Source organism: Trichechus manatus, unplaced genomic scaffold (assembly GCF_000243295.1).
Source record: "Trichechus manatus latirostris isolate Lorelei unplaced genomic scaffold, TriManLat1.0 scaffold00096, whole genome shotgun sequence".
Taxonomy (NCBI): Eukaryota; Metazoa; Chordata; class Mammalia; order Sirenia; family Trichechidae; genus Trichechus; species Trichechus manatus.
Window position 1 is genome coordinate 9,382,862 of NW_004444032.1, and position 14,838 is coordinate 9,397,699.

Genomic DNA, 14,838 nt, shown 5'->3' on the forward strand with positions numbered 1-14,838 from the left:
TTAACTGCATCAGCGATTTTATCCATACAAGGAAATTCTTGCTCACACCAGTGTGGCTGACAACAAGAATGAGAGTAGAAAAGGATGACAGCACACCTGTCCTACGAGAACCAGTCGCCATCTTGCTGAGCATCAGGCAGAGAGCTTTAATACTCCTGCTGCAGCCCCTTCCAGCCCATCCTTCTCCATATGGCATTTATTTAAGTAACCACATGCTAACTTACACTCAGACAAAACAGTGGACAACAGGAGGGTAGGGCGGGCCTCCTACCTAGCTATAGGCCAAGTTCACACCATAGATTCCATGGAACCTGGCTGGTCACACTGATTATAGATGCCTGTGGGGTCCCCCAAAGGAAGATGCCTCCTGCTTTTCAGAGATCCTGGCCCCAGTTCTCTTGTATGTGCACACACATGCACATATACACAGAGTTCTGCTGGGGTCACGGCTCACAGCTCACAGCTCAAGGAGCCTGGGGCAGAGAGGCTGCCAGCCTAAACACGTTCTTGCTCATTCCTCCACTGGCTCCAGACTCATTACCGACTGAAAACCAGTAAATGGAGCAGGAGATGATGCAATTTTCACTCCCTTAGCAGCGAAGTGCACCGTAAAGGCCTTAGGGTTCTCAGTATGGATTATTTCCATCCTCCGCAACTGCAGTCTCGAGGCAGCATCTGCCCCTGGGTTTTGTGACACAGACAGCTCGAGAGGCTTCCTACTGCCTGAGTTCCTGCTCTGCCAGGGCTCAGCAGGCAGCCGGGATAGATTTTACTCTCTCACATGGAATTGCTCTGCTTGCTTGGGTTTAAATCTCTGGCCCCAGCACTTCATTAGATGAGCTATTTTGGTCTAATTTCCATTGAGGGTGCTCTCCCCACCACCCCACAATGGTATATTTTTAAAAAGAGAAAATGAATGGAGCAGAATTCCTGAGGACACATTTCAAAAAGCATTTCATCTATTTAATCTATTATTACCCAGAGAGAGGACTGGAATTCCCTGCCCCCATTACAAGCTTTCAGGAAAGGAAGTGGTTGAGGAGCTGAACTATTTTTTTTTAAAATTATACTCATATGCTTTATGAATCTTTGAACTACTCTGGGTATTTCGGGAGAGGGGTCACCATCAATGGGATTCACCCTTCCTCGGGCCTTTGGGCAGCCCTGTATGGGGGCCTGGGAAAAGTTAGGTGAGGACAGGGGGAAGCCAAAGAGGAGGACCGGGGACAGAGGAACCTCTAGACTCTTCATCCTTGCTTTCCTCATTCAAGATACCCCCCACCACGTACACTGTGTGTAAGCACAGACCTCCACCTATTCTCTCTAAACAGCTACTAAGCCTGAGACACCAGGAATCCTCAAGAACAGTGTCCAGGACTGTCGAAACCAAGTATTGTACCTCGGCCAATGGAGTAACGAAAAGATCTGGGGCTGGAATCAAGGTCAGTACATGTCAGCTTGAAATTTTGAATATTTGTGCCAACTTTCAGATCCACTGGGATGGCAAGGAAAGAAAAGTTCGGGGTACATATGGGTTTTTCGTCATTTTCTTCAAGGATGTCCACAGTAACCTAGAGCAACAAGAAGGTGGTCATTCTTAATAGTTAACACTTATCAAGGCTTACTGTGTGCCAGGCACTGGGCTAAGCACTTTTCTGTGGATTAGTTCATTTAACCTCATATGAGATAGAATAATATGATTATTCCTTTTATAGATAAGGAAACTGAGGCTTAGAGAAGTTAGGTAATTGACCTAAAACCACATAGTTGCTAAGTGGCAGAGTTGAGATTTGAACTCAGGTCTGCCCTACTCCACATCCTATGTCAGTCATGTCTACACTTTGTGTGTGTGTGTGTGTGTGTGTGTGTGTGTGTGCATAGTATATGAATACATTCACATATCACACATGCACTCAGACATCAGCTCATCCCCAAATGATGCTCAGTTGTTTCTCCAGTAATGATTATGGATTTACGATGATCCACTATACTTTCTTGTTCACTTGCCCGTTGTGAATTGGGAATTCAGACTTTAACTTTGGAATATAGTGTGATGGTTCTCAATGTAGTTCCACATTCCAGACCAAATGCATTAGACTCTCTGGAGGTGGAGCTCAGGCATTGCTATTTTTTTTTGTTTCCCAGATGATTCTAATATGCAGCCAGGGTTAAGAACCACTGGGATAGAACGAGTCTGTCTGGCTAAGGCAGGATCTCATCTGTAACCTGGGCCATTAGCACTGCGCTAAGCCATTGGTGCTCACCGGCCATAGGCAGGGGTCAGCCTCTTCTCTTTCACAGCTGTCTTTTTTGCCTGGTGAATTGGAATATGGACTGGGATGGCTGCCAGAACAAAATCATAGACTTTCAGCCCCAAAAGGGGCTTATGTGATCATTTAGTTCATCACCCTTTTTAAAGCTTATGAATTTTGAGTCATATTCATTCTGCTTTTGATATTTGGGGATTTCAGCTATTTCTGAGCCCAGGAATAAATTGAAATAAATGTTCACTCTAGTTAGCTCCCAAAGTGAGTCCATTCATTTTTCTCAAAAAAAAAAAAAAAAACAACAGCCTAACAAACACTGCAATTATCTCCAATGTAACACATCCTCCCCTCAGCTAGCAATGCGAAGCCTCACACATCATGAAAAGCATCATCCCATTAATTCAAAGCAAGTCATCACAAAAACTGGACTCTTTGGGCATTGGGTTATCAGTTGAATCTCCATTTAAGAGATAGAGAAATTGGAACACAGAGATAAACATTGCTCAGACTCAGAGAAAATTGTGATCAAAGCTGAGAAATGAACTCCGTCTCCTGACTCTGAACCAGTCATTCTCTACATCACACAGGGCTGCCTGCTAAGAGTTCACTTTACCTTCATGCTTTTTCACTTTACTAATGGGAAGGACCAAGAAATAGTTCTGTCTGTGTGGCCATCCCATTACCCTCAGCTAGTCCTAGCTGCTGACAGCATTGACCTGTGAAACCCTTGCTACTCAAAGTGTGGCTGCAGACCAGAAGCATTGGCACCACTTGGGAGCTTGTTAGAATGCAGAACCTCAGGCCTCAGACAGTCTGCATCACAATCTGCATTTAACAAGATTCTCATCATCAAAGGTGGAGAAGCAGTATAGCACCGTGCTGTTGTTAGCTGCCATCGAGTTGGCCCCCAACTCATGGCGACCCCATGCACAATGGAACAAAATGCTGCCCAGTCCTGCACCATCCCCGTGGTCGGTTGCAGATGGGACCATTGTTTTCACTGGCTGATTTTCAGAAGTAGATCACCAGAACTTTCTTGTCTGTCTTAGTCAGGAAGCTCTGCTGAAACCTGTTCAGCATCATAGCAACAAGCAAGCCTCCACTGACAGATGGGTGGTGGCTGTACATGAGGCGCATTGGCCAGTAACTGAACCCAGGTCTCTGGCATGGAAGGTGAAAATTCTACCATTAAACACCGACTTCCCCACAGCACTATGTTAAGCCACATCATTTTAAGATCTACCCCATGCTGGTGTGTGTGGGGGTGGGTTGAAACATGACAAAACCACTGATGGGGGAAACGCAGAGCTATGAAACCGCCTCACTTCTGGGTAGCATCCATCTCACCATCAGCCCACCATGAAAGCAAAGGGAGATTTAAAGGGCAACAGGAGGACACTTGTCCCATAAAGTGGCTTTGTGGGGTCAGCAGATAGTCCAACATGTGGTCATCAGTCTCAGCGCTTCTCTGAGGCCCCCACAAACATGGACCTACAGATGTCAATCTATTTCCTGGGCACCTCTGTGTGTCCAGTTGTACTGCTCTGGATATTAGTACTCATTTCCTGTCACAGCTGCAGGTTGTGCCCTATGAAGTTTCCTATGGCTGCAGCCAGACACCCTGAGGGTGCCAGAAAGACCTGAAGACAGAGGCCTGGTGTAAGCGCACCAAACAAGAGCTGCACTCACAGTGACTGAGCTTGTGTCCTCACTGTTGGTGGCCTGGATTCTGAGAATATAGGTGGGGGTTGTTTCATAGTCTGCTTTAGTCACTAGCTGGAGTTCTCCTGTCTTGGGATTAATCCAAAATATGTTTGGGTGCTGGAGGCTGGCCCCTCCACTGGAGATGGAGTACACGATGTTACTCTGGGGGAAGTCTTTATCGGTCGCTCGTACCTGTCCAATCCGGGCTCTAGCTGGAGGAAAAGAATATACCTGAGATTAGCACAGCTTTGCGGGGTAGGGCACAGGGACAGACAACCCACCTCAATGCCATTCCTCACTGCCAGAGAGTAGTGACTTTTGGAGGCGTTTGTGTTGTTTTATGTCTGTAGGTTTTATATCTTCAATTCCATTAAAAAAAAAAAAAAGCCCACTGCCGTTGAGTAAATTCTGACTCATGTCAACCCATGTGTTACAGAGTAGAGCTGCTCCATGGAGTTTTCTTGGCTATAATCTTTACGGAAGTAGTTCTCCAGGCCTTTCTTTCGCAGAGCTGCAGGGTGGGTTAAACCACCAACCTTTGGGTTAGCAGCCGATTGCAAACCACTGGCACCACTCGGGACCTAGTCCACGCTAACAAGCGTCCACTAGGTAACTGGCCCTATGATCCAAGCAGCCGGCCTAGGTCCAGCAAATACTGTGAGGTATGAGAAATATTAACATTGCAGACAATTCATGCCCTTTAGATAGACTCCAAACCTGCCAGCGATTTTGCCATCATAAACAACACTGCAGAGAACATCCTTATGCATACATCTTTCTGCAGCAGAGTTGTCTAAAGTGATTTTTTTCTTTCCTGCCTTATACTCTTGAGCATTTTTCAAATTTTCTATAATGAGCATGAATTGCTTTTATAAATAGGATTAAAAATAATTTTTAAGAATTTAGCAAATGATGATTATAAAATGTAAACTTTAAAATGCTGTTCCATTTTTCCTATTTTACAAATCTTGTTGTAGAGCTACTGGAATTCTGACCTGCTTGTTATAAAAGTTCTTTCTCATAAATATTATACTCCCCCAAGGGCATAAACCTTCTCTTAGTCAACTATATAGCCCCAGCACCAGGTAAAGTGCTTGACCCAAAGTAGGTGATCAAAAATAATTGCAGTAAGATCTACGAATTCATAAATACTGTTGCACTTGTTATTCACTGGTTAAGGTATAAGAAATTAAAAACATTTTATTTGGATCCTCTTCTTGTGTTTTGTTTTAAACTTAACATCAGGAAATAAAGACCATCATAAGGAGAGAAAATAAAATGGAGGGAGGATAATTTTAGAGGCAGTGTTTGGATTCTTTTTTTAAATGTGGAATAAGTAATCCATAAGCAAAGGAACAAAAGCTGTGGGGAAATCTAAAATTGTATTAGAGAATTAATGTTATTACTTTCAAACTGGGAGAGATGGGAAGAAACTGAAGCCAAAATAGGAGCTGGGAGGGACTTCAGTGGGGGCAACACTAGGAATCAAGGTGTTATACAGGGTATAAAAGAAGGCCTCCAGCGAATGCTAGTAACTAACCCCCCTGTTGCTGACTCATAGCAACCCTATAGGACAGAGTAGAACTGCCCCATAGAGTTTCCAAGGAGTGGCTGGTGAATTCGAACTGCCGACCTTTTGGTTAGCAGTCAAGCTCTTAACCACTGTGCCACCAGGGCTCCGAATGCTAGTAAAGGAGAGAGAAAATGTCTTTATTTTGTTTTTAAATGAGGGGAATCTGGGAATGGGAAACTTTATCTTTTCTATTTCAATTCTCTGAGTGAGATGGATAAAAATCACAGTGGAGACCAAGAGAAAAGTTAGGCTACAAATAGGGAGGATTAGAGGAATCAGGCAAACAGACAAAGCAGCAATCAGGGGTTTCTGACAAATGCAGTTTAATCAACAGTTTTCAAAATCCAGACCTCACCTGAAGGGCTCCTCAGCAGTGAGGACAATTTAAAAGAAAAATAAGGGCTGCAATAAACACTAATCAGCTGTGAATCGCTGTGCAAAATACCATGCAGGGCCTCTCAAAGGGAGCTTACCTCTGCAGAACCAGGGCTTCAAACTGGTTCCATCTGCTTTGAACCCCTGCGGAGAATTTGCATTTCCACCTCAGATGTACTGATTCAGAATCTAATTTTAACAAGATCCCCAGGTGATTTTTATAAGAATCAATTGAGGATCTTGTTAAAATGTAGATGTACACATAAGAATCACCCGGGGATCTTGTTAAACTATAGACATATACATAAGATTGTGTTAAAATGTAGATTCTGATTCAGTATATCTGGGATGGAACTACATATTCTCAGCAGGAGGTTGAACTGGAATGAACTGGTTAGGCCCTGAAAGCAGAACATGCATCTGCGTGAGTCCATCAAGAGCAGTATGGTCTGTGTCTTATCTGTTACCTACCTGACCTTACTTCTGACACATTAAATACATAGGATGGCCTATCAAAGATGAGAGGAAACTCACTTTCTGGGCTTGTTAAGATATAAACGTAGATGTTATCTAAAAACAAAAATAGACAAAAAAAAATTAAATCTCAATATTCTATTCTTATTTGTTCATTTACTTTTTCAACATTTCTAAAGCATCTTCTGTGGACCAAGCTCTGTGCAAAATATTGGGGATACAAGGTGAATAAGACATGGTCGTCCCTGCCCTCCAGGTGCTTAAAGTGTGTGCACTTTGACAAACCCAAGCACAGGGCACTATGGAGGCTGAAGGAGGACTGGCCTCCAGGAGGAGGTGCACGCTGAGCCTTACAAGGACAGCTACACCAGTTGCTGCCAAGTCGATTGACTCATGGCGACCTCATGTGTGCTGAGCAGAACTGCCCTCCATAGAGTTTTCAAGGCTGTGACCTTTCAGAAGCAGATCACCAGTCCTGTCTTCTAAGTTGCCTCTGGTTGGGTTTGAACCGCCAACCTTTTGGCTAGTAGTTAAGCACTTAATCACCCAGGGACTACAAGGACAGTTACAGTCAGGCAAATGGGGCCAGAGATGGGGATAATGTGGGTGTTCTTGGCACATGCAAAGATATCAAGGTATCAAACAGCATAATTCACTCAGAAGAACTATAAGCTGTTCGGCCTAGCTGGGAGGAAATGGGTTTAGAGGGGAGCGACTGGAATTGAAGCTAGAGAATTAAGTAAGGGCCAGCTGATCAAAGTCCTCGTGTATGAAACCAAAGTGTTTGAACTTGAACTTGAAAGCTATGGGGGACACTCAAGGGTTTTAAGTAAGAAAGTAATATGGTGGCATTTGCATTTCCTAAAAAATCACTAACAGAAATGGGAAGGATGCATTGGAGAGGGACAAGACAGAGGCAGAGGGACTGTTAAGAGACTGTTAAGTGTTGTAATGCAGCCAAGAAAAAGAGGGCCCTGCATTAGAGCAGTAGCAGTGGGGTACAGAGCAGAGATGCGGGGCAGATTCTTAAGATTTTTGGAGGTGACACAGAGGAAAGGACTGATTAAATGTGCTGGGTGCAGAAGGGAGAGAAGACTGGGATGACTCCCAAGTGTTTGGTTTTGTCAAAGCCTACTGTCTAACACAGTTATTGCTACTCAAGAAGATGTCTCATGAAATAAATCAAAATGATACTTGCTTTTATAGTAAGGAGGGGCAACATCCTGCACTTGGATTATTACCAAGTATTTATTGCCAGATGCCAGATTACTTGGATTTTCATAATCTAGATCACCAATCAGCTAGATTAAAACAGAGATATTAAATTATACAGAATAAGCAATCCTATTTATTATACTGATAAAGACATTTTCATACACTGCTAGCAAATGTGTAAATTGACAAAACTTTTCTAGACAGCATTTTGTCGATATATATAAGAAGCTTTAAAAAGTTATATCCATACCTTTGCTCATTGCTAAAGAATTTACTGTAAAGAATTTATCAGGAGAGGGGGTTTCTATACAAAGATGGTCATCAAGCACTACTGCCCAACAGCAGTGACTCACGACTTCAGGCTACTTGAAGAAAAGCAGGATATAGAATCCTATTTGCAGGGAAGTTTTCATTATTTAAAATACTTATGCATATTCAGAATACTTACGTATATATGTACAGAATATGTGTAAAATAGATGCATAGAAAAAGACAAGAAGGAAATATATCAAAATATTAACAATGCTTATCATTGAATGTTCATGCTTTTTTCTGTGTTTTCTACATTTTCTGCAATGAACGTGTATAAATTTCCTAAAGAGAAAGAAAATAGGAATCATTTTTCAAATGAAACAATGAATAAAATTGGTAAGATTTTCTTGGGGAGTGAAGGAAGGCTTGGGACAAAATGTGGAGAAGGAGGTGGGGTGAAGGGATGGGTGAAAGCCTGCTTCACTCTTCTCCCTGAGGCTTTATCTCTGGTGCAAACCACTCTGGAGGGTCCCCATCCACCTTCCCTGCCCTTCCATTTCCCTCTTCTCCCCCACCACACGCCCGGCAGGAGCCCTATAAGTAAGGGTCTCACACAGTTCAGTGAGGCCACCTTGTATGCCCATCCTCTTCCAACTCTGCTTTTGCCCCCTTTGCAGTTGCTGTGTAGGAGTGGTCTGCCTACACACCCTCATTCTCTTATTTGGATCTCTAGTGGTTCTATTGTTGTTAGCTGCCATCAAGTCGGCCCCGACTCACTGCGACCCAATGCACAAGTGAACAAAACACTGCCCAGTCCTGTGCCATTCCCATGCTGAGTCGGGGATCAGACCATTGTGATCTGTCAGGTTTTTATCGGCTGGTTTTCTAAAGTAGATTGCCAGGCCCTTCTTCCTGGTTTGTCTTAGTCTTTTCAGCATCATAGCAATATGCAAGCCTTCACTGACAAAGGGGTGGTGGCTGCATATGAGGTGCATTGGCTAGGAATTGAACCCGGGTCTCCTGCATGGAAGGCAAGGATTCTACCATTGAGTCACTAATGTCTCACCCAGTGGATCTACAATGCTGAATTTATCAAGACACACACATGGTCCTGGCCCTGCTTTCTCGTACCTCACCCCTTTATGGGCCAGGAATGAGCACTCAAATAAACAAAAGTGCTTAAGCCTAGAGGGCACTAATGTGACTGCAGAGGCACACTAAACAGGCGTGCAAACTGTGAACCATGCAAGAAAGAATCCAGTCCTTAGCACCCCAGGCACAATTGTGCATAACAAGTCCTGGAACCTGGGTAAAATAAAGAGCAAATGGTAAAAGCAGAGTCACTATTAAGTTTGTCGGTTACAGCCACTCTGAGGGGAGGTTACCTTGGAAATTTCTCTCTGTAGGGCAGCAAATGCACTACGCATGTTAGACCAGTTTCCCTGTTGCCCTTTAAATGACGCAATGACCGTTCACTGACCACAATCTTTCCAGAGCCAGCTGGATCCTGTAAAAATCTGCTGCTGCTCTCCACTCCAGATGGCGTGGTGAAGTTGAATCTGTTATTTGGTGCCTCGCTGTCATTATCAAGGCAGGACTTGTTCAGGTCCAGGAGCTGAGTCCCCTTGGCTGCTCTTTCAGGCACCATAATGCTGGTGGAAAGAGACGATTCAATATTTTCCCCCCAACACATGTTGATTGAATATTGCTTCTATCTTAGCCTGGTCACTCCTATTTTAATTTCAATTCAAAGCAAACTCCTGGCTATTACAATGACTTCCCAGCTGGTCACCCTCACTTTGCCCTTGCCTCCTTGTAGACTATTCTTAACCCTGCAGCCAGAGGGATCCTGTTAAAACATTACATCAAGTCATTCTCTCTCTCAGGTCCCAAACGGTTTTTCGTTTCACTCAAGTCCTAACCTTGATCCATGGGATTCTACATGATGTCTCCCCCTCCTCCCACTGCCTCTCTGACCTCATCTCTACTAACTTTTCTTGCTCAGTCTGCTCCATGACTCTGGCCTCCTGGTGTTCCTTGACCACCACCCAGCTCCGGCCTCGGGGTCTTTGCACTTGCTATGGAATGCTCTTCCCACAAATAGCCATATGGCTCACTCTTTTGCTTTCTTTAGTCTCTAATCAAATGTCACCTCAGTTAGACCTTCCCTGGCTACCTTATCTAAAATGTCAACAACCCCTGCTTGTTGCTTCCTCTCCTGTTTCCATCTTTGTTTTTAATTTTTAGCACTTATCATTTTCCAATATGCTACATATTTTACTTATTTATCTTGTTTATTGTCTGTTGCTCCCCTAGAAGGTAAATTCCATGAGGGCAGGGAGTTTTGACTGCTTTCTCTCAGAACAGAGTAGGCACTCAATAAATATTTGTTGAATGGATGAGTGACAGTTTGTGAGACTAGGGCAGTAGTGAAGAAAAGCATAAGAGAAACATAAATTTGAGGCCTGCCTGCAGAAGTTTATAATCTGGTTAGAGAAAATCCCTGTAGCCCTACACCTGTCAGCACCCGCGCTTTGAAGATTAGGTTCCTCAACTTGTGTTCTAATGGCTTTAATGGCACGGAAGGATTTCTTAACCCCTTGGTATCATTCATTCAATAAAGTTTATTAAGGGTTGAACTAGGCAAATAACACAAACGAGTGAAGCTGTCCCCAGACTTAGAGCCTTCTGGTCCAGCTGAGGGAACTGAGTAATACCTTCAGGCTGTAATTCATTTTGAGGGCCTTTATCATGTCTCCTTGGAAACCCTGGTGGTGTAGTGGTTAAGTGCTACGGCTGCTAACCAAAAGGTTGGCAGTTTGAATCCACCAGGCACTCCTTGGAAACTCTATGTGGGCAGTTCTACTCTGTCCTATAGGGTCACTATGAGTCGGAATCAACTCAACGGCAATGGGTTTGGGTTTTTTCTTTTTTGGTATCATGTCTCCAGTCTTCAGTATCTCCATATATAAAATGGACATAAATCATATCAGTGAGCTTCTGCCTGATAACAAACCAGCCCAAAACAGTGCCTTAAAACAACAAGAATTTATTATTTCTTACAATGTTGTTGTTCTGTGCCATCGAGTTGATTCTGACTCATAGTGACCCTTTATGACAGAGTAGAACTGCCCCATAGGGTTTCCTAGGCTGTAATCTTTATGGAAGCAGATCTCCAGGTCTTTTCTCCTGCAGAGCACAGCTGATGGGTTCAAACCACTGACCTTTCCGTTAGCAGCAGAGCGCTTAACCATTGTGCCACCAGGTCTCCTTTTTCTCAAAATACTATGAGTTATCTGGCAGTTCTTTCGATGCTAGTCTGACCTGGCTGGTCTTTTTGGTCATCTGGTAGCATGGTGGGGGCTGGGTAGTCCAGAAAGACCTCACTTACATGTCTGGTGATGGGATGGTGGTTGGTCTCTGCTTTATGTTGTCTCTTATCCTCCACTAGGCTAGCTCTGGCTCTTCACATGGAGATCACAGGGCTCCAAAAGTGGCAAGAGAAGGCAAGTTCCAACATGCAAGCACTGTGCAAGTCTCTGCTGTACTGCATTTGTGAATGTTCCACAGGCCAAAGCAATTAATGTGGTGGGAGGATAATCAAATCCCACTTCTCTGCTACTCGATGTGTTAATCAATCCAAATCAATTTACTATCAATTCTGTTCCCTTCTGTTCCACTTCTGTTCTGACACCAGCTGCTTATGCAGCACTTCTCCCTCTGACCCAGAGGTTGGTCAGATCTCACAAGTTAAAGGGCACAGTTCTCCAGACTGCCAACTCTTCCCCAAACCTAAGATACCAGCCACAAGCTTGGGGGTCCCTAAACACCCTCACCTCTAACCTGCTGCCTACAAATCTGGGGATTTCCAGTACCTCCTCGGGATACCAGCCATAAACTCAGGGGTTTCTAGACTACCCTCACTTCTGACCTGCTGGCTTCCACTACTCGTTCAGGTTCAATAATTCACCAAAATGACTCACAGAGCTCATGGAAAGTGCTTGTCTTCGTCATCTAGTGCTGCTATAACAGAAATACCACAAGTGGATGGCTTTAACAAAGAGAAATTTATTCTTTCACAGTTTAGGAGGGTAGAAGTCCAAATATAGGGTGCCAACTCTAAGAGAAGGCTTTCTCTCCCTGTTGGTTCTGGGGGAAGGTCCTTGTCATCAATCTTCCCCTGGTCTAGGAGCGTCTCAGCATAGGGATCCTGGGTCCAAAGGATGCGCTCCACTCCCAGCTCTGCTTTCTTGGAGGTAGGAAGTCCCCCTGTCTCTCTGCTTGAGTCTCTCTTCTATATCTCAAAAGAGACTGACTCAAAATACAGCCTAATCTTATAGATTAAGTCCTGCCTCATTAACATAACTGCCTCTAATCCTGCCTCATTAACATCATAGAGGTAGGATTTACAACACAGGAAAATCACATCAGATAACAGAATGGTGGACAATCACACAATACTGGGAATCACAGTCTAACCAAGTTGACACACATTTTGGGGGGACACAATTCAATCCATGATGGTGCTATATTTAGGATTACAGCTTTATTATAGAGAAAAAGATACAAGCGAAGAGACACACAGGACAAGGTGAAGTTTCCATGTCCCAAAAAGGGATGCACCACCCTCCCACATGCATTGATGTCTATTACCAGTCAGGAAGCCCAGAGCTTTTACTTGGGCCTCATTACATAGGCATGATTGAATCATGCCCCCCTCCCCTGAATTTGGCTGATACCACATAGTGGGTCTTTCTGGCCCCACCTGGGTCACCTCATTAGCATAACCTGTCAAGTCCGGAGCCCTCTTAGATAAGAAAGACACTTCAGTCACTGGGGAAATGCTCAGGTTTTAGAGGCTATCTCTCAGAAACCAAGGACAAAGACCAAATTCTTTGGGTAAAGTTGAGTTCTTTACTTCACATGTGGTCAAGCCCAGTTTCAAGGAATAGAATGATAGACCCTACCTCTTTATGGGAGGAATAGCCAAATCACACTGCAAAAAGGTGTATACACAGGCAAGAAAGAATGTGTAGCTATTTTTTATTTTATTTTTTTTGCCACCTACCTCAGTCATACTTCCCCCTGGGCAGAGTCTCTTACAGAAAATATATTATGGCTGCTATAACAATGTGCCTTGCAGACCTTCAACTATAGAGGTGTAATTGACCATGGTCCCAGCTGCTATGCTCTGAAGTCCACGGTTGCTTTTACACTGAAGCCACATGCCAATGACTGGGCCTGGCAGAGATACTAAGGCAGGTTTATTCCTGTCTTCTGAAAGCTAGTCGACTTTGGCTTGAGGACTTCCCAATGGCCTTGTTGAATCTTCCTTAGGCTGCATGCAGTCTAGGACATGCCTGTCCACCTTCCCTCCCTCTTTCCTTCACTCAGGGTCAGGCCTGCATGGTGGTCTGATGACTCTCCCAGCCTTATAGAGCTCTCTCCTCATTTTCTCCCACAGAGAAATTAAATCCTTCCACATTTAATCCTGCCTTGGCATCTGCTTCTCAGAGGACCCAGACTAACATGTGTTGAGTTCTTCAGGCCTCTGTGGGCTCTGAGCTCAGCAAATGTGGACCAAGTAGGACAGCAAGGATGGTCTTGGGCTGCTGAGAATAATTGGGTTCACTTCCTGAAAAGAAGTTTTGCTGGCAGGTGTAAGTGAATCTCCACAATGCCTGGCTGGTGCAGATCACCTGTGTTTCAGCAGGATTGGAGTTGGAGCATTTTCATTCCTGCCTTGATTGCACAATGTCATGGCTACATTAATAATTACTTATAGTTGTTGTTAGTTGCCATCAAGTTGACTCCAAGTCATGGTGACCCCATGTACAACAGAACAAAATGTTGTCCGGTCCTGCACCATCATTGGTATGTCTGAGTCCCTTGTTTTAGATATTGTGTCAATCCATCTCATCCATTTCCTTTGTTTTCAGTAACCCTCTACTTTATCACCCATGATGTCCTTTTCTAGCAATTGGTCTTTCCCAATGACATGTCTAAAATAAATAAGTCAGAGTCTCACCATCCTCACTTCTAAGGAACATTCTGGTTGTATTTCTTACAGTGTTGTTATTGTTGTGTGCTGTCAAATTAATTCAGACTCATAGGGACCCTATAGGACAGAGCAGAACTGCCGCATTGGGTTTCCTAGGCTGTAATCGTTACAGGAGCAGATTGCCAGGTCCTTAGTCCCATGGAGCGGCTGGTGGATTCAAATCACTGACCTTTTGGTTAAGAGCTGAGTGCTTAACCATTGCACCACCAGAGCTCCTTTTCTTAGAGCACCAAAACCAAATCAAACCCATTACTATTGAGTCGATTCTGACTCATAGCGACCCTACAGGACAGGATAGAACTGCCCCATAGGGTTTCCAAGGAGCAGCTGGTGGATTTGAACTGCTGACCTTTTGGTTAGTAGCCAAGCTCTTAACCACTGCGCCACCATTATAGTAGATATCATTTATTAAACACCAACTATATGCTGTATCATACCATGCATTTTAAAAACATTACAGAATATCCAGACCCACAGCAGGCTGAGGAAGCCAGGAGGTTGCAACATCCAAAGAATGCAGAGTCCTGAAGCCAGACATTCCAGACACTCTGAAAGAGGGCTCACACTTGGCTCCTCAGGGCCGTGTGCCTTGTTCTTGTATTCTTCCTTGACACTTTAGCATTTCTTCCCTAAACAAGTGAGTTGGAAAACCATACTTCCATCCATCAATCCCTGCCTCAAAGGCCACTGCCCTCCCTCCCTGCCATCTGACCACCGTTTCTCCCCATGCAGATGGGGCCGTGCCCTCCCTCCCTGCCATCTGACCACCGTTCCTCCCCATGCAGATGGGACCCTGCCCTCCCTTCCTGCCCTCTGACCACCATTCCTCCCCATGCAGATGGGACCGTGCCCTCCCTCCCTGCCCTCTGACCACTGTTCCTCCCCATGCAGATGGGACCGTGCCCTCCCTCCCTGCC

At 44.4% G+C, this 14,838-nt stretch overlaps 1 protein-coding gene across 1 annotated transcript in view; it reads right to left on the reverse strand.

Moving 5' to 3' along the window:
* The window catches only part of CDHR3 (cadherin related family member 3), a 74,300-nt gene that overhangs the window by 10,669 nt on the left and 48,793 nt on the right, over positions 1 to 14,838 (reverse strand). The window contains exons 9-13 of the mRNA XM_004382607.1: positions 9,341 to 9,512; positions 7,592 to 7,694; positions 6,391 to 6,489; positions 3,957 to 4,183; positions 1,400 to 1,571 (exon numbers count right to left, since the gene is read on the reverse strand). Coding sequence (XP_004382664.1) covers positions 1,400 to 1,571; positions 3,957 to 4,183; positions 6,391 to 6,489; positions 7,592 to 7,694; positions 9,341 to 9,512 — 773 coding nt within the window. The remainder of the gene's footprint in view (positions 1 to 1,399; positions 1,572 to 3,956; positions 4,184 to 6,390; positions 6,490 to 7,591; positions 7,695 to 9,340; positions 9,513 to 14,838) is intronic.